The sequence below is a fragment of the Gobius niger genome (assembly GCF_951799975.1).
Source record: "Gobius niger genome assembly, chromosome: 5".
NCBI lineage: Eukaryota > Metazoa > Chordata > Actinopteri > Gobiiformes > Gobiidae > Gobius > Gobius niger.
The window spans coordinates 17,327,758-17,346,071 of record NC_136856.1 but is presented as its reverse complement, the minus strand read 5'-3'; the positions used below and the strand labels follow the sequence as shown (position 1 = coordinate 17,346,071).

General features: G+C 41.7%; 2 protein-coding genes across 3 annotated transcripts in view; both read left to right on the top strand.

Annotated features, from left to right (window-relative positions):
* pofut4 (protein O-fucosyltransferase 4) overlaps positions 1–18,314 on the top strand; it is a 327,876-nt gene that overhangs the window by 152,959 nt on the left and 156,603 nt on the right. The window lies entirely within an intron of this gene.
* nlgn3a (neuroligin 3a) overlaps positions 1–18,314 on the top strand; it is a 171,574-nt gene that overhangs the window by 37,171 nt on the left and 116,089 nt on the right. The window contains exons 2-4 of one of the 2 annotated variants that reach the window (XM_079556764.1): positions 32–720; positions 1,669–1,728; positions 10,019–10,078. In XM_079556764.1, coding sequence (XP_079412890.1) covers positions 249–720; positions 1,669–1,728; positions 10,019–10,078 — 592 coding nt within the window. In that variant the 5' untranslated portion in view covers positions 32–248. The remainder of the gene's footprint in view (positions 1–31; positions 721–1,668; positions 1,729–10,018; positions 10,079–18,314) is intronic. The other variant, XM_079556765.1, reaches the window with a different exon arrangement.

The following is an 18,314-nucleotide window of genomic DNA, read 5'->3' as shown; positions in this document are numbered from 1 at the left end:
GTCATTCATTTCCTGTTTTCTCTCCTTGCAGCACGGGATAGAAGACCTGACAAGTGAGAGGGGACAGTGACTAAGGACCTCGTGGGAGCCGAGCTACATAATTGCGCCTTTTTCCCCCTGTTCTTGCACTGCCGGCCTGAAGAATCACAGCTGATGACTGTCCCCGAAGTGAGTGGACTGCAAGGCTGAGCAAAGGCACAGACGCCTTGTATGTTGTACGCTCGCAGTGGCAGTCACTCACAGGGACCATGTGGTTTTCTTCAAAGAGAAGTTATTTTTACTCTAAAAACTGGCATGGTGCCCACACTTGCGCCACCTTCAGCACTTCCTTTTGGATACTATGTTTTTGTTGGTGCTTTGTGGTCGTAAGAAGCCAGAACTACCACCCCACTGTGAACACGCAGTACGGGAAGCTGCGAGGGGTGAGGGTGCCCCTGCCCAGTGAGATCCTGGGGCCGGTGGACCAGTACTTGGGGGTCCCCTATGCGGCTCCACCTCTGGGAGAGAAACGCTTCCTGCCCCCGGAGCCTCCCTCATCATGGTCGGGCATCAAGAACGCCACCCACTTTGCCCCCGTTTGCCCGCAGAATATTCACAACGCGGTGCCAGAGATTATGATGCCAATATGGTTCACCTTCAACCTGGATATAGTCACCACCTACATACAGGACCAACACGAGGATTGTCTGTATCTAAACATCTATGTCCCAACAGAAGATGGTGAGTGCATTGGGTAAACCTGAACACACCTCTCTCGCTGTCCCTCTATACCTTTTTCTACAAAGTTCCACTATTTGCGCATGACCTGTTGTCCGGCGCATGCAGTGTCTGTGTCCACCTCTCCATTTAGTCTTTTCATCAACTCTCCCCTTTCATGTCACTGTTAGAGGTTCCTCTTTTGATGACCAAGTAATAAATATTCCAACGACAAAAACGATTCAAATCCTAAAAAAAAAGAGATTGGAAGTTCTCGGTGCACCTCCCTCCCCCCACTGTCTTGAATGTCCTGGGGATTAAGACGCCTGCTCCATAAGTGAATGACCTAGGGTTGGTGAAATGTTCTCTGGTACAGAGGAGGCCCGTGGCATCAGCCGTAACTATGTAAGACCCTTTACTCTCTTTTTCTTGTCCTTGCACAAAAGAAGCAAGGTTTTTTGTACCAAAGGGCTAACATTGATTGGTCTGCAGCAGCTAAAAAGTCTGGAAAGTTTTAGATTTATTGCTGTTGATACTTTTAAGCTGCTCCCATTATTACACCACTTAAAGGAGACCCACACAGGAAAATGGCTCTAAAATGTTAAGTGCCCCAAAATGGCCAATGTCAAATAACACTTTGGGTTATCAGATCAGAAACATATCTTGGAAAAGTTTTCGTGTGGCTGTATCGGGTCTTAGATAGAAGTGCATGTGAATATGGGCTTCCTGTGTCCCAGGATGCAGCAAATTCATTCCACCATTTTGGAATATTTCTGCAGTTTACACCCCAGTTACTCTCTCAACAGGTCCTTTTGTCGTACTTGTCATTAATGACTGGGGTTTAAGGGGTGGAGGGAAGTTGGGCTTTTGACAAAAAAAAAAAAAAAATGGTTGGAATCGGTTGTTGCATGTTACCTGCAATCTTTTTCCAGAGCTCGCTGTTATTTTGTAGTTTTCCCATTCATTTTACAGTCAAAAGAATATCCAAGGAATGTGCCAGGAAACCCAACAAGAAAATGTGTAGAAAAGGAGGTATGTAAAAACGAACCCCTACATGCAACGGAAAAAGACGGGATTTTGAGGGAAAAGCCGAGAGGGATCAGAGCGTCCTTCCAAAGCCGGCAATGTCACCAGCTATCAAGTCCCAAATCAGAGTGCTAATTGGGATAAACATGGGACTTGTGAGTCAGAATAACCTTGACATGTGTGGGAGATGAGAGTGAATGCTTGTGACGTGGTGCGTATGTGCCTAATGAGTGGCTGCATGGTATAGTTGAACAAGATATTATCATGAGCACCTGATGAAACTTTGTCAAGAGAATGATCTTTTTATATTTATATATGCAATATCTTAATTTGAAGTCATGTGTCGGTTGCCAAGGGGGAATATAGCAACATTTGGTCAGTTTACAGAACACATAACCCCAGATAGCCATTCCCAAATACCCCGTCAGTAATAAGAAAGTGCTCAAAACAATATGGAATGTTTGTGAAAGGCCAAAGAAATGTCGCTTACTGTTTGTGGTCTGGGTTTAAATCTGCTTGGGGTCATATAACATGCTAATCTTTTACACAATGGTGAGCTTTTCTATTAAAACTTCTAACGAATAATTCAGAAGCAGAATAAAAAAAAGTCAAATTTGCGTTTAACTTAAGTGTGGAGTTAGACTTCCCCGACAGATCTTATTAGATGTATTTGTAATACATGACACCTGCTCTCAGCTCATCTTTAGCTGTTAATTAAATTTACACGAAACTTAGAGCTAGCTTTTTATTCATTATTTCATTCATTATTCATACTTGTTCAAATAGAAAACATCAATCCAGCTAAAGCCTTAAGAAATGCCTGTAACCGGTTTGATCGCGCATGTTAAAATCTTACAGTCAGTAATAACGGAGGGATCTGTTCTGAAGTTTGCCTGAAGGCTCTTAATAGTTTTCTCCATGTGATCCTGGGCATAGTTGTGCACAGTAAAGCTCCAGTTTGAGCTCGGAGACTGCTAGAGTTGATTTCCGCTGAGGCTGGAGCAGATGTTAGCTTTACTGTTCACTCACATTTAAAACTAATTTTAAGAGACGGACTGACCCTGCAGGCGTTTCTGCTTCTGAATTAGTCCCGGCTGTGGGATATAGACAGAAAAATCTCCTTAATATTCCCCCTTCCACTTGCAAATTTTCAATTATCTTTGTCATGTTCTGTAATGAGAAAACTTTCATATGCAGTTTTGTGAAACATGACGGTGAACAGAGGGGATGGTTTTGTAGCTCTCTGTTACTATGAACATAAAAGGTTGTAATTTTTTATCTCATTGGAAACACTTTATTCCAATCATGCAGCTCCTGCTAATCTTGGCTTATGTTGAATTAGCGGTGCAAATGGAGCATAATTTATTCATTTCAACTAATCTAAGATGTAACTTCTGAAGCATATACTCTGTCTGCTAATAGTTCTAGTTAAATTGTTCAATTTCTATTTGTTTTGATTTTAATCTGGGTTTTTAACGATTCATACAATGTTTCACAAAACTGCCTAATGCAAAACTCTTTTTTAAACCATAGACTGTATTTTAAGTCATGCACAAGGCATCTTCAAAATACCACAAAGGCTCACAGCAGCAGCGCAGGAAAAAGAAACATACAATTATGAGCAAAGCTGTGTGTTTGACTCTTGATTAAATGGTGTGATTGTTGCCAAGCAACAGGAAGCAGTTGTAACATCAGAGGTAAATGACCCTCTTACCTTGCACAAAGCACGTTTGTTGTTGATGCCTATCAAGAGAGAAGAAAACAAAACTTACCTGCCTCATTAAATGCAGAACATGTGATGGTAGAATGAAGGTGATACTCAAGATGAGTTTGTGATCAGATGAGTTACACAGGCAGAATGAGAATATGTACCACAGGCAAAGGAAAGGCCCATAATGTAACACATCACGCTAGACTGGATTTGAGGATTACATGTCTATGGGGGGGAATAATGATAATAGTCATAAAATAAACATCTCACCGGCATTTTAAAGAAATGTGCTTTGTCCAATACCAGATATGACAGCGTCAAAGAGAAGAACATCGAAATCATACAAAAAGATTGGAGAGTTCAGAGCTCCAAGAATGACAATGAAATCATAAATGTATATATACAGTATATATACCTTTGTTAAAAAGCTCAAAGCCACGACGGTGTGGGGTCTAGCCATTACTATAAAGGTCATGCATGTGGAGATGTGCCGGGTCAGCACTCATGTCTTTGAACTAGCCTTGACAGTCTGTGCCGTCAGGCCTGTGTGAACTGTCTGAATAGACGTAATGAAGTACAGGAACATGTTAAAGCTCTGGCCAGTCCAGGACGCTGAAGCAGTTCAGGAAGGGTCGATATAAAAGAAGAGATTTCGATAAGCCCAATCTTCACCTTTAAAGACATTTACCTATTTAAACGGATTGACAAATTTGAAAGGACACCTGTTTAGTTATGAGGGGCCCGTTGAAGCCGATGTTGGAGAGGACTCGGTGTGCCGTGTGCTGAATTCTTATATTATATTCACATTATTTTCTGTTGGGCTTTTATGGCTTGTCTCTTTCACTGCCTGTAACTGCCTTGTAAAACCTGTCCTCAAAGTCCTTCAGGGTCCTCTCTCCAACATTGCTGCTTCTTCTAACAAAAGTTTCATAAGGTTTGTTTTTTTTGGACTCTAAAATCTGTATATATTATTTGTAGAACATCCCTTATTAGTGCTGTCCAATCACAATCAACTTCTGGCAGAATATTCTTTGAAATGTGATTGTGATCCTTGTTTTAGTTCAACAGTTTCAGCCTTCCTTGAGATCCTTTATTTGATCGTGATTGCAGTACTAGTCTGAAAAGTCACGATTAGATGTCCTTCCAAAGTCGTGCCGCCCTAGCCGTCTTAGCGACATTACCCGCTCACAAACATCGCCTAAACCCACGCGGTTCAATCGGTGCCAAACCTGTAGATTAACAGGCAACACTGTTTCCTCTTACCAGATGACCCCATATTCTGTAGAGCTGTGAAAATTGTGAAAAAGCCCAAATCCCGGTTAGACTTTGTCTGGGCCACGGCAGACAGTAACACACCATGGTAATCCCGTTGGTTGGCCGACTCAGCTCTGCCGCAAGAGAGGCGGGGCTGCTCCCTCCCAAGAGCTGAGAGCCAATCTGTACTCCACACAGCTCTGCGGGCTCCGAAACTTTCCAAGAAGGCTAGAACAAACACTGCCTTGTGCGGTGTAGGCTGCACTTTTGTGTTTAATTCTGGAGCGATTCTATGATCTTTCATTAACATCTCTCCTCCATCACGCCGCGGTGTGTGAGGGCCGCCGTCATGCCTAAGGTGGGGTCATGCTCTGATTAAAATTCTGGACGTGGCCGATGCAGGAAGTGTCCATTCAAAGGCCTCCCGCTGCTGTGCTGTCCAGCTTCCACACTCTGCACTGGCTCAATATCTGTTCTCTTGTTTGTGTGTCGTATCCTCAAGTCAAAGGACTGAGGAGAGAGAGTGAGAGGCAAAGCCAAGCACTGGACTCAGCTCTGAGGCTCTGCATCTCAAGTGAGAGAAACGAGCACCAAAGCACGTGTTTATGCACAATTCACATCAGCTGAAATCGGGTCGGTGATGTGAGGACATGTGCTGAGCGGAGGTGGGCAAACTGACAGACCTTACAGATCATGTTTGTTAGAGAATTAACAATGGTGTTCGAGAGGATAGATGAAAAACAGGCAGCAGTCTGGATGTCTTATAAAGGAGAAGTTAATTTGCCATCGGTGCGGGACCCGGAGACTATGCTTCCACAGAAAAGGGATAACACCCTCTCAGAGCGTCATAGCCTTGACTATGGTGCTCAGACTCTCAGCTACTGAATGTTTGCTTGCGTATCAGTATGGCGCTCTGAGAGGGTATTTATCCCTTTTCTGTGGAAGCATAGACAGATTTGAATGGAAGGACTAGCACAATGTCTCGAGTTCATGTCTCTGGGTCACGCATCGATGGTAAGTAAACTTCTCTTGTCTAAGACATCCAGACTGCAGCCTGTTTTTCATCTATCCTCTCGAACACCATTGTTAATTCTCTAACAATGTTGAAATGGTTGTTTGGAAGCTAATGGAAAAAAACATTGAGTGCATCACTGATGACAAGAAATAAACAAAACTGAATAAACAAATACATACGTTCTGTGTATCATGATCAAAAAATATCTCCCAGTTCTTGATTGTTGCCAGAATTAAAGCAAACCAAACAAAGACATAAAGTGCAGAAGAAGTAGCCTGTTGACATGAGTGAAGACAAACCCGGCAAAACCAAGGCGAGCCAATCATAGCAGGAGGCGGGAGTTAACGGCGTGTCATCTTCTGCGCTAGGATTCCCCATCAACCAGTGCTCCACCGGGCCATAACAAAAACAGTGAACATGGCGGCCGGTGCCCTTTTGTCTGTTTCAAATGAGCTGGACTTGTCCTTAAAGCCACAGCAAGAAGCTGCTCTGAGGGCTTTCTCCGGAAAACATTTACTCGACTGCACGTGTGGACTACAAACAATCATGGCGGAGGACGTGAACGCAAAACGTTGGCCGCTTTATGTTTGATTGGTTCGCTCTCGTTCAAACTGCGATCGCTAGCCCCGCCTCCCGTCTCGATTTGGAAATCACGTCCTATTACCACAATTCCAGACTGTCTTTATGTATTCATAAATACATAAATAAAGTCAGGCTGTAGCCGTTTACACCACCAAAATATGAATTTCAAGGAAAATGGTCATATCAAAACCATATCTGCAGTATTTTATTTTTTAGCATTTGCAGACCTAGCTCTCTATTTCACAATTAATGCGTAAAGTAACAGCTGTGCTCACAGTGGAATCGCAGCACACAGTTTGAAGTCCCACCAGTCAGCCAATTAGAAAAGAAAATTCAGCCTCACCATAGTATGAAAGTACAAGAGATGGAACAGTTAAGGAGAGCATTGATGGAGCAATTAAAACTGCAGGAACCACCTAATACCAAGTGTAAGTTGTGATTTAGTAAGTAGTAAGACAAATATATAGTGGTCTTTTCTCGAACCGCCTATTCCCATTATCTCCCTCCAGAGCGCCTTGTCTGCTTTCTCTTCTTCTTTCACTTGTATTTAGGGAGCAGCTGAAGCGCGGTGTGAATATTGGCTGTCCTTTACAGGCGGATTACAGCCTCCTTAACCTTTTAGCTGCATTCTCCATCATTCTCTCTTATGGTGTCCCTCCCAAGCTGTTCCAGGCCTGCACCTCCACTCGGGGAGACAGGCCAGTGACAGACAGACGCAGAGACGAGCGGGCAGCAGGCAGGCAGGTGGACAGGCAGGATCCGCGCACACACCCAAAAGTGTAAAATGGCCACCCGAGGATCGCAGACTGAATAAAGCCGCGGCGAATCGTAAAAAAGGCAGCAACATTTTACATTTGACTAAGTCCCCCTCCGCTCCCTGACCTTTCCGATATTTAACTCCAAAGCCCATCTATTGTCAGTGAGGAGAGAGGAGCGGCTCATCGCATTCAGCCATTCTTCACTGTGTTGTTGAGGCAGTGGTGGATTCAGTTTTTATGGGGTTTGTGGACCTGCAGTGGCTCGAGCCTTCAGGCAGAATGTGCTTTCGTCCCAAATCTATAAATGCAGGGTAACTATACAATATGTGAGCGAAATTGATTACTCAAAGCCTCATGTTGGATGTTTCTTGCAGTGTTATGCATTGAAATATTCTGTCAGATGCCCTTTCTGATAGTAGCGAGTATCCTAAAGCTATTGTTTATGGTTATATGATAATGTTCCAATATAGTCCGGTTCACTATGTTTAGATCTTCTCTGTTGTGGGATTTTCGTGGAGAGTATGAGAACTATGTATTTTTAGAAGCCTTATGACCGATAACCGATGAGAAAAACAATGTTTCCATTTGCCCTCATTTTGTAAAATTGTGCAATTGACTCTGTGCATAACTTCAAATCATAACTACGCCGCCCAAGAAGTGACTTCCTGTGTCGATCCAGCTCACCAAAATAAAAACACCATCTTATTCATTAGTTCAGCAGTTCATTAGTTCAACTTTCTTTTGCCAAACTATGGCAACAGACAAAACAATTAAAATGTGTGTATTTAATTATATTCTTGTACAATGTTGCAAGTGCCTGCTGAACTAATCAATGAGACGAGCTGTGTGATTTTATTTTGGTGTGCTGGAATGAAACAGGAAGTCACTTCTTGAGCGGTGTTGTTATGATTTGAAGTTGTGAGTCAATTGTAATTTTTTTTCCATTTGAGTAAAGTGGGAGTTCTGGTCTTCGCTATGGCAACACTGTGAAAAATATGACAAGGGTTTCATTGACATTTTTGATTTGGAACTTTCTAGCAAATTTTGTAAATTTCTGCCAAACTACAGTTTTTACTCCCCATATAAATGTTATTACCGCTATTGTCTGACCTTTTTTTTTTTTTACATATTAGAAAATGGAAAACAAATGGAAACATTGTTTTTCTGATCGCTTCTTTCATAAAGTTTCTGAAACTGAATAGTTTTGACAAAAATCCGGCGAAATTGCATCGTGAACTGGAGTATAAGAACCAGGGCTATAAGAACCAGGGCTTAAATTTGAAATACTGTTGCCAACACAACTTAAAAAAATAAATAAAAATTGCCCTATTCCAGATTGATGTTCAGGCATGATAAATTACAACAAAAAAATGGAGGGGAAAAAATGCAACAACTTGCCTTCTTTGTTGTTTTATTCCTCCAACGTTTATCTTGAAGCTATGCAAATGGCGCATGCAGAAGTAGGCTGCTGCTTTATTGCATTATAGCAGCTGCAGTATCCACTTAGAACAAGGGTGCCCAAAGGGCCAAATGTGGGAATCAGACCCATTTTTTTGGGGCTCTCAGGCTTTTTGCTGAGTTTGCACACATTGTAAGTGATTGTATTTTTCTTTAGTTTAGTTTTAGTTGAATATTTCTTCACACTAATTACCTCAGTGGCAAATATTTTGTGTGAGACATGAGCTGGCCTTAAGTTTCCAGAGTTTAAACCTCTGCCAAACGCACCTGTTTCGCTGCGTTCACCATAAGCGGCTCGCGATGTGAAAAGTTGGGCCGCCCCTGACTTATCCCCGCGCTCACTTTCATAACCTGAAGGTCAAGTACAGCATATAGGCGCAGCAGCTGAGTCACTGCCCATGTCAAACTCCCACATAGATCAGTGCTTTGACACACCGCAGCTCACAGGCAGCTCGATGCAGAGTGACAGAGCCTCGCTGTCCACACCTGCCAACCAATCCATGCTGTCTGAAGCACTATCACTCAATAACTGTTACCACGTCAACGGGCTGAAGAGCTCGGGAGCCGCATGTGCTAATCAGGCTTTGGCAATAGGTCACCGGTACAAGCCTTGTTCCCTTGTGTTTATTTCACCGACAGCTTAGGGTTTTTTATTGGCACATCAGCAGTGTTCCATTGAGGCTTGCCGAGTAAACAACTTAATTCTTAAACACTTAGTCAAAAAGACCACCATCTGTCTGCTTTGCGACCTTTTCTGTTTAATACTCCTAGAGGGAAAAAAATAAAATTTGTGACAAAAATACATATTTTTTTAGTAATATTAGGACAAAGTTTGGACCTTTTCCGCTTTCCATCACACTGGTCCAACTTTAGAGGAATTTTGAACCATAGAAGAAAAGTTGTAACTAATAGAAAATGTCTGTGCAGTTATCATTAGCTTTTATGCAGGAACCTCTCAGATCTCGGTTTTATTCTAGTGACGGAGCACAGCAGAAACTGGATGCTATATTTATTCACAATGAAAACCCTGAGGGACGAAACGTTCACACTCATAAGAATCACAAGGACAACAGCTCTTTACCTATTGTTGAGCGAAGACGAACCAGTGAATACGCATGATACATGGTGCATGTGCTGAATTATAAGCACGGGTCGCCTCCAGGCCAGGGGTGTGAAGACAACAACACTGAGGTTTAAGTGACATTGGCAAACATAAAAAAAATGTTTCTATGACTATGCTATTCTTTTGATCTTCTTAAAGGTTTCTGGAAATGCCTTGTGTATGACTCTTAATTGTCTAATTTTGGAAAACTGTTGTTGATTTTTCAAATAAGGATTTTCTACTCATATTTATATCTGTGTGCAAATATATCAAATGTATGTATAAATGTGTTTTGGTGCTCATTATATGACTGTAGCATAACTGAATAGCTTGTTTTTTCCCCCATTTCTATATGGCTATTTTGAATTTCCCTGTGCTTCTCTGCTTCTCTATGTCTCTTCTTGCTCCATCAATAGGGTCCCATTCAAAAAAACTGAACGAAGACTTGTCGGATAACGACGGTGATGAAGACGAAGGTATTTGTGGTGAAACAAAGGATAACACGTGATTTAAGTCGTTATTTTTGTGCTATGATTTTACAAGTGTTTATTTATTTATCGATTTATTTAATCATATCATCACGTTTCCAGACCCATTTCCAGAAAAAGTTGAGACACTGTAATAAAACATAAGACCAGAACTGTCCCCTGAAGATTGACATTAATATACAGATTTTTTTTGTATTCTGTAATGTTCTGTTTTTGTGTATTCTGTTACACAAGAGTGACAATTGTAATGTTAAAATAATGAGTGACTGCTAATAACAGCATTCAATGAAAATATCAATTCATCAAAAAGGAAAGGTGGAAAACATCATCATCCGGCACTATTTTTAACACTGTTTGGTTGTTTACTTTCCACGGTGTCCCGGCTTTTTCAGAATTGGGAGTGTAAATACAAAATGTCACATATTTTAGCATTGAGAAGTGGCTTTATGCGCCATCAGAAGCATGTCGTCCGATGTCAAGTCCCTTTTACAGATGTTTCTAAATTCACCCAATGAGTTCCGCAGTGATTGACTTAGATTAAATCTTGTAGCTGTCTGGAGAGATTAAGCCATTTCATTATAGCATGCACTGACGGGAACAAGTGTTATTATCGGGGCAGTGCTGGTGGCAGTGGAGGCACTATCTCAAGGTGTGGCCGGCGGCACCATTTGCGATGCTAATGTTAGAGGAGAGAGCGGAGGTGTAATGTCTCGCTCCTCTCCGGCACATTCAGATGAGGATAGGCAGTTCACGAGTGCTGCTGAAGAGGATTAGGGGAGGTGCAGAAAATGGGAAGTTGCCGCTCAGCAATCGCATTGTTCACTTTCCATATTTATCTTGGGATATTCCTGGCTCAGGGTGGATCTTTGCCTGAGATTAGAGACGAGAGACGATGCTTGTGCTGCAACAGAAACGGCTTAAGTCACTGAATCAAAATCAAGAGCTGGATACAGCCCCTGCCCTTGTCTACCCGCCCCGTCTCCGTGTAGGGCAAGTGATGCAAGCAGTAGGTTTGCCTTCCCAGATTGGACTTTTCGCATTTACTTTTAGTGAATGAGATTTGGGTGGGGCAAGGGCATACAGATTAGTAGTGCTGGCAGTTTGGAGACAAAAGAAAAAGTGTTTTCCCCCAACATTTTGATGAAATACCAAACCGACATTTTCGTTTTTTAAAGGCAACACCAAATCTCCTCTTTTATTGATACGGTTTGTTCACATTGGACTCATGCATGCAAACACGCCATGCTGGATTGTAGCCATGGGCTGATCTGTAGTCCCAAACACACTCTCACTCAACCCGGCCTGTTGTACATGTTTTAAGTGGCAGGGGAAACCGGAGCTCCCGAAGGAAACCCACGATGACATAGGGAGAACGCATGTCGCTGCAGAAAGGACCCATAAGGAAGATTAAACAGTTTTATTTTGGGGATTTATTATGAGCAGTAGAAAAAGATAATTTGTGAAAAGAAAATGAATAAAACGATTAAAAAAAAATAAAAAATAGGGGGGAGACTGACATATACACTGACAATATGTGACCACACCAAAATCTTAGTCAAGTCCGAGGTGTACTTCTTCATTCGAGTATAGACCCTTTAACTGCTTACATCATCAATGACATCAGCTGGAGGCAAGAAGTGATCAAGAGAAATACGATTAAACTAAAACTAGCGATTTTAAGCGCAAAACTGCAACTAAGAAATGTGGTCCTGTTGTGGCTTAAGGTGCAAGAACAAGAGGAATGACGTTTGAGACGATGAAATAAGGTTTATCTGATATTTCCAACATCACTTGTCATAGTAACGATAAACAAATGTCTTACTGTTGATGAAGTATTAATCAATTATTGTTGGTGTCAGGCTGGCCCTGCATGTTTGTTTATGTTGTGAGTCTGTGGCTCTTGTGACATAGCAACATATAACCTGGAAAGTTCAGCAGTGTGGCTTTAAGTGTCTTCGTTAAAAGCCACATTGTTTAATTAGTGTAAATACTCATGTTTTCACACAACACAAAGTGCACAATATAGGGCCTTTGCTAACAGTTCAAGCTAATTACATGCCATTTGTTTGTAAATGTTTCCAAACCAGACCACCATTATGTTCAATTGATTGGTTGTCAGCTGTCAAAACAACTTGATTTTCTTGTAATTGCAGTAGCCGATTTTTCTCTTATTCCTTCATACTGATTATATTCAGGCCTTGGGTGTCCGCTTTTAGAGCACTGCAGAAAAACTGAGAGAGTCGCATATTTCTTTGAACTGTAATTTGAATGTCTGTGGTAGTTCTGACCTATAGGCTACCTTTATATCCACTCGCTCTCAGCTGTTCCCGAGGCCCATACCAGTGAATCCTCTTCCTGTTTGCCGGTGGGCTCCCCTCTGTCAGGCTGCCCTTGATCACTCAACAGGAAGCGTTGCCATGGCTCCACTTTGACACACAGGTGTTTTCTTATTCAAGCCCAGGGCGAGCTGTTGAAATTCAAGCCAAACTGTGCATCTCTGTGTGGCTCTCCTCTGTGCACCATGCCCGTGTGCCTCCCTTCAAGCTAACCCACATGCGTCAGTCGGTGTAGCGCTAAGTCCGTTTAAAATTGCTGACAAGCGCCGATCCCTTTGTCTGGCACGTCTCCGCCCGTGTAGACAGTGGCTCGCTCTATACAAGCTGCTGCCTGACACAAGTCTTACTGAGAATGTGACAAGTCTTTTCTTTACCCAGCGAAACTAATGCTATTTACAGAGCATCACCGTGCAAACACAATACAGTCCCCGCAGAAAACTGAAGAAAACTGAGGCTAATGCGCCTGTGACGGAGTTGGCTATCAAGCCCAGAACGGCATTCGGAAGATTTCCATTGTTCTGATGGATGTGCTTTTCTAAGTTGTCAAAAAATCACAAAAAGGAAGCTTCAGCTGTAACATAATAGTAAGGTTGTTCTGCTTCCACTGGGCTATACAATATGCCAATGTTGATGAACAGCAAGCCAGGATCCAAGTAATAATCGTACAAGACAATATTGACGGATTATGTAGACATACAATGCAATATTGCCTGGTGTAGTATTATGTCCCTGCTCCATAGAAACCTGGAAAAACAAGCAACTACAGAGGAATAGAACAAGTTCAAACCCTTTTCCTGAAAGTGAACATAACATTAAATGAGCAGAGGCTTAATCTACTTTCAGCACAGACAGTCGCTATGCCATAGAGCACATGTGTCAAGGTCAAGGCCCGATTTAATGTGGCCCTTTGAGGAGCATGAATTCCTGAGCATGTCAAAAAAAAAGTAAGTCTTTGGCCCATTCCTGTGCAGTTATGGATTTTTAAAGAAATAACCAGTTGCTCACTCCAGCCACTAGGGGGCAGTTTGAATATTAAAAAAAAGGAAAGAATTCCACACGTGTCCAGCAGAGGGCACTGACATAATAAGAGATCAGGATATAAACAGCATAATATATAGCCACACGGTAAATGGTCAGTCCTTCCCCAGGGCGGCTGTGGCTACAATAGTAACTTACTGCCATCAAATGTGGACTGAATGAATAATGACTCAAAAAGTGTAAGACGTTATTTATGAGGCCACGGTCCTTCACAATGTATGGGGCCCGCGACCCGCCATGGGGGCTGAATTTCGGCCCACGACCCAAACAACTTCAACACCCCTGCCATAGAGTAACAATTACATCTGCATACAGTCACATGTAAACACATAACAGTGTTACATACATATTTATGTAAGAAAGGCAAGATGAATTAAGGATCCTAATAAAAAATCTTCATCAAACACGTAGTGTAATATTTGCTGTGCCCTTTCTTACGAAACACTGTTTTCAAAGGGCATAACAAATGTAACAAAATGAAGTTGTTCAATAATTTGTTTTTGTTTTTTTCTACTAATACTGAGGCAGTCAAGCCCCTATGCCAAATGACATCTCGGTTACGACTGTAAGGTAACACCTTGAATCAAGTCAGTCCTCAGTCACCTCCCCTCTAAGTTAATGCTAAAAGAAAAAGCTCTGATAAATATGCTCTGCGTACCCTGCACAAACCGCTGAGTCCTTGCCGGCTGTCTTCTATTATACTGCTCTCATAAGTGGCTGGCTATTATTGTGGGTAATGGCCATCTCCTTGTCTACAGTAAATGTGCCGCATGCATTAGTATTCAAATTAAAGGCCAGAACGTGGGTAGAACTCAATGTCTCTTAAGTCACACAAAAAACACCATTATGCAATTTTAGATTCAGAGAGAATGCAGAGAGAATACAAAGCTTAAAACATACATATTTAGAAATAAACTGCTATTTGACATAGGCCTACGATGTATTTGCTCAGTGTAAGAAAATGTGTAATCATGAATACTAAAATGGCTACAAGGACTTTGTTACTGCATCTCCATACATATGACATTCACAAAAATGTATGGCATTAATTTCATTTCAATAGGTTTCGATCATGTGACATCACAAGAGTCTGAAGTTTCAGAGGAGAAGAGGACACAACTATGTAAAATTTACCTTTGACTGTTGAAATACGGATGTTGACCTTTTGTGAAATATATTTGTTTCACCTTAAACTGATGCCATGACTAAATCACACAAAAATCCATCTTGTTAGGCAGTCATGCTATGAGAGGATGAATTGTACATTTTCCAACAATAACAACCACTTTTATCGCTACTTATTAATAACACGGTGACGAGGACAAAAACATACACTAAAATCATTTTTTAAAGAACTTTTTTATTGCTTTAGCGCTATATGTTTTGAAATTTGGCTGTGATTAGTGAAAACAAGGAGCGCTGCTGATGTTACTGATAAAGTGAGGAACATAAGTGTCTGAACACTGTAATTTTGCAAGTTCTCCCACCGAGAAATTAAGGAGGGGTCTGAAATTTACATAGGTGCATTTCTGAGAGAGGCAGGAAATAACATTGTCTGGTTTTGAAATAATTTATTTGTATTTTATTGCTGCACATAAGTATTTGAACACCTGCCAATCAGCAAGAATTCTGGCTCTCTATGTTCCTACGGGGCAATTACCAAGCAGCTTGATGAAAATAGATCAACTGTTGGAAAAATGGAAGAGGCTAAAGCTGTCAGTCTCCCTTGGACTGGGGCTCCATGCAAGCTCTCACCTCGTGGGGTAACACTGATGATAAGAAAGGTGAGGAATCGGCCCAGAACTACATGGGAGGAGCTGGTCAATGACCTGGAGAGAGCTGGGACCAGAGTTTCAAAGGTTACTGTTGGTAGAACACTGAAGGTTCCCCTGCTCAAGTCAGCGCACGTCCAGGCCCGTCTGAAGTTTGCCAATGACCATCTGGATGATCCAGAGGAGGCATGGGAGAAAGTCATGTGGTCAGACCAAAATAGAAGTTTTTAGTCTGAACTCCACTCGCCGTGTTTGGAGGAAAAAGAAGGATGAGTACCATCCCAAGAACGTCATCCCTACTGTGAAGCATGGGGGTGGAAACATCATGCTTTGGGGGTGCTTTTCAGCAAAGGGAACAGGACAACTGGAGAGGATGAATGGAGCCATGTATTGTACCTCCTTCCCTCAGTCAAAGCGTTGAAGATGGATCATGACTGGGTCTTCCAACATGACAACGCACACAGCCAGGATAACCTAGGAGTGGCTCCGTAAAAAGCATATCAAGGTTCTGGAGTGGTCTAGCCAGTCTCCAGATGTAAATCCAATAGAACATCTTTGGAGGGAGCTGAAATTCCGTTTTGCTCAGTGACAGCCCCGAAACCTGTTTGCAGTGCGTGCAACCCTGGTCAAATACTACAGGAAACGTTTGACCTCTGTAATTGCTAACAAAGGCTTCTTTCAAAATTCTGTCTCTCATTAGAAATACACCTCTAATGTAAATTTCAGACCCCTCCGTAATTTCTAAGTGGGAGAACATATCAGTCTGTTGCCAGGTTTGTACACGTTGTTAGTTAAACGAACTGCAATGCACATTGCACAACATATATTGTAAATCTTACGTTTAGTTATTTCTCTCAGAAACAGAGAATGTTAAATAAATGTCTGTTATCGATCTCACATCAGATTCTTGAAAGTCGTGAACGCAAGCCATGAATTGTGCAATTGCAGGAATAGTTTTATCTACTGCCACATATTCTTATTCAGCCCAGACCACTACTGTCTTGTGTGCATTGGCCTAACCCCCTCTGCCTCTCAGTCTGTTCAGCCCAGCATTACCAGGCTGCTGTCTCTGCTGGCAGTCTGTCTGTCCTGCTTCTGCTCTCCCCAGTACCCACCCCCCGACATTCAGCACCCAGCGCCATATTCAGCAGCCCCCACCTTACTTTCATAAACTCTCCACCACATTCTCATTCAGACAGGGGACAACCAAATGTCAGCACTGTCAACAAGAACAGAATAACTTGCTGTGCATGGGGAATAACAATGAAAACATTTTTGTCATGAGTAATTGGAATATTATTTACATAACTGTATTTATCCAGGTTTTGAAATGGCAAAATGAGCATTGCAGTTACATTTGGCAGGATTATGACAAAAATGTATACGTATTGCTTGCACCATACGAGGCAACGTTTTGGGCGTGTTATAGCCTTTTATCAGACGTGAAATAAAAACTTTTTAGGTGCATGGTGCGTATGGATCAACTTACTTCATTGTGAAATCTTAGACAGACAGATCTTAGACAGATAGTTAGTTTATGCAATTTTTTCAAAACTCATTTAGCGACAGTTGCTAGAAAATGGAAGGCATGTTGCAGGAGAAATTGGGGCCGTTAACTGGTAATGATGCTGTGTAATCGTTCTCAGTTATCACATACAGTGTTCTGGCAGCAGTCTCTACATCACATAGAGAGTGTCAGTGGCCCCAATGCATAGTATAAAATATCTGTGCGTAAAATGTCTGCCATAATACCATGAATATTGACCTTACAAGTGCATGTGTTTATGCAGATGCATCCGTCAAGTCAGTGGAGCAGGCAGACACATGCTCATTTGTACAAATAAACAATGCTTTCATCCAAACAGCGACACACATACCATATTCACACACGTGCAGATCGCTCTCCAGAGAGGCCCTCCATCACTGCTGTGTTGTGGAGCACAACCGTGTCCCACCTGCCTGTAATACCTCTAATATTAATCCACAATGTGTTTGTTAGCATAAAACCAGATCATATTTCTCCCATTGGAATTAGAACTGGCCACCAATAAACATAAGATTTATTCTAATAATTAGGATGCTTTCTTAACTTGGAATAATAGCACTATATACTATAATGCAACGCCAGTGCCTCTAGCAAACTATTGCAGGTAGCATATCGTTCTTTAGCAGCTAATGTAATAATGTGCCCACATAATTGGCCTCATTGTTGTATGTATCAGGTAGTTGCAAAAATGTTGAATGGACATTTACATGTAATCACAAATCTTTAACTTACTTAAAACCAATGAATCAAGTTCTCACTGGAAAAGTCATTATCTGATGTAGACTTTTATACTGTATTGTCAGTTGCAAAGCTCAGAGCAAAGAAAGAAGGTTCAGGGTTCACACAATATTCTCTTTTAGCCACTGGCTGATTCAGTGTGATGTGGCAAAGATGAGAAATAGAGGGCCTTCATGTCCACTTATGTGGAGATATTTGGGATGCTGCTGCTCGGCCGGTTTCTTAGATAAGCGTTGCTGCTAATGGCTGATCCACAAGGGCATCATTTGAGTCATTTCAAAGGCTGCTGGAGCTAGTGTGTTACTGTCATCTTTTCCCCTTTGTCCTTTACTCTTGAGTGGCATAAAATAATTGGCTAGGCAAAAACATGTAAAAACACGCTGTTTTTAAAACCTCAAGAGAAAAGAACAAGAAGGCAAACTAGCTTTGAATTAGTTCACCAAAGCATTTTGGTGGCTTCCTTATGTAATTCTGTAGAATAAGAGTCTGCCCTTTGTGCTCTTGTATAATGTGACTATTAGTATTCTGCCCTCAACAGTTTCGAGGGATTGTACATATAGCCAAGCTCACGCCAAAGATAGCAGGAATCACTTGAAAGTCAAATGAGTTTTTAACACCAGAAGCCAAAAGCTGTTTTTGACTCTGAAACACAGAGCTTTCTTCTTTCATCAATATCAAAGTGATTTTTTGTTGTCGTGTTTCCCCCCATAAATGAAGGAATATAAGACAATTCATTGCACTTACGTTGATTAAGTCTCTTTCCATCAAACCTTGTGTAGTTATTTAGAAAGTTA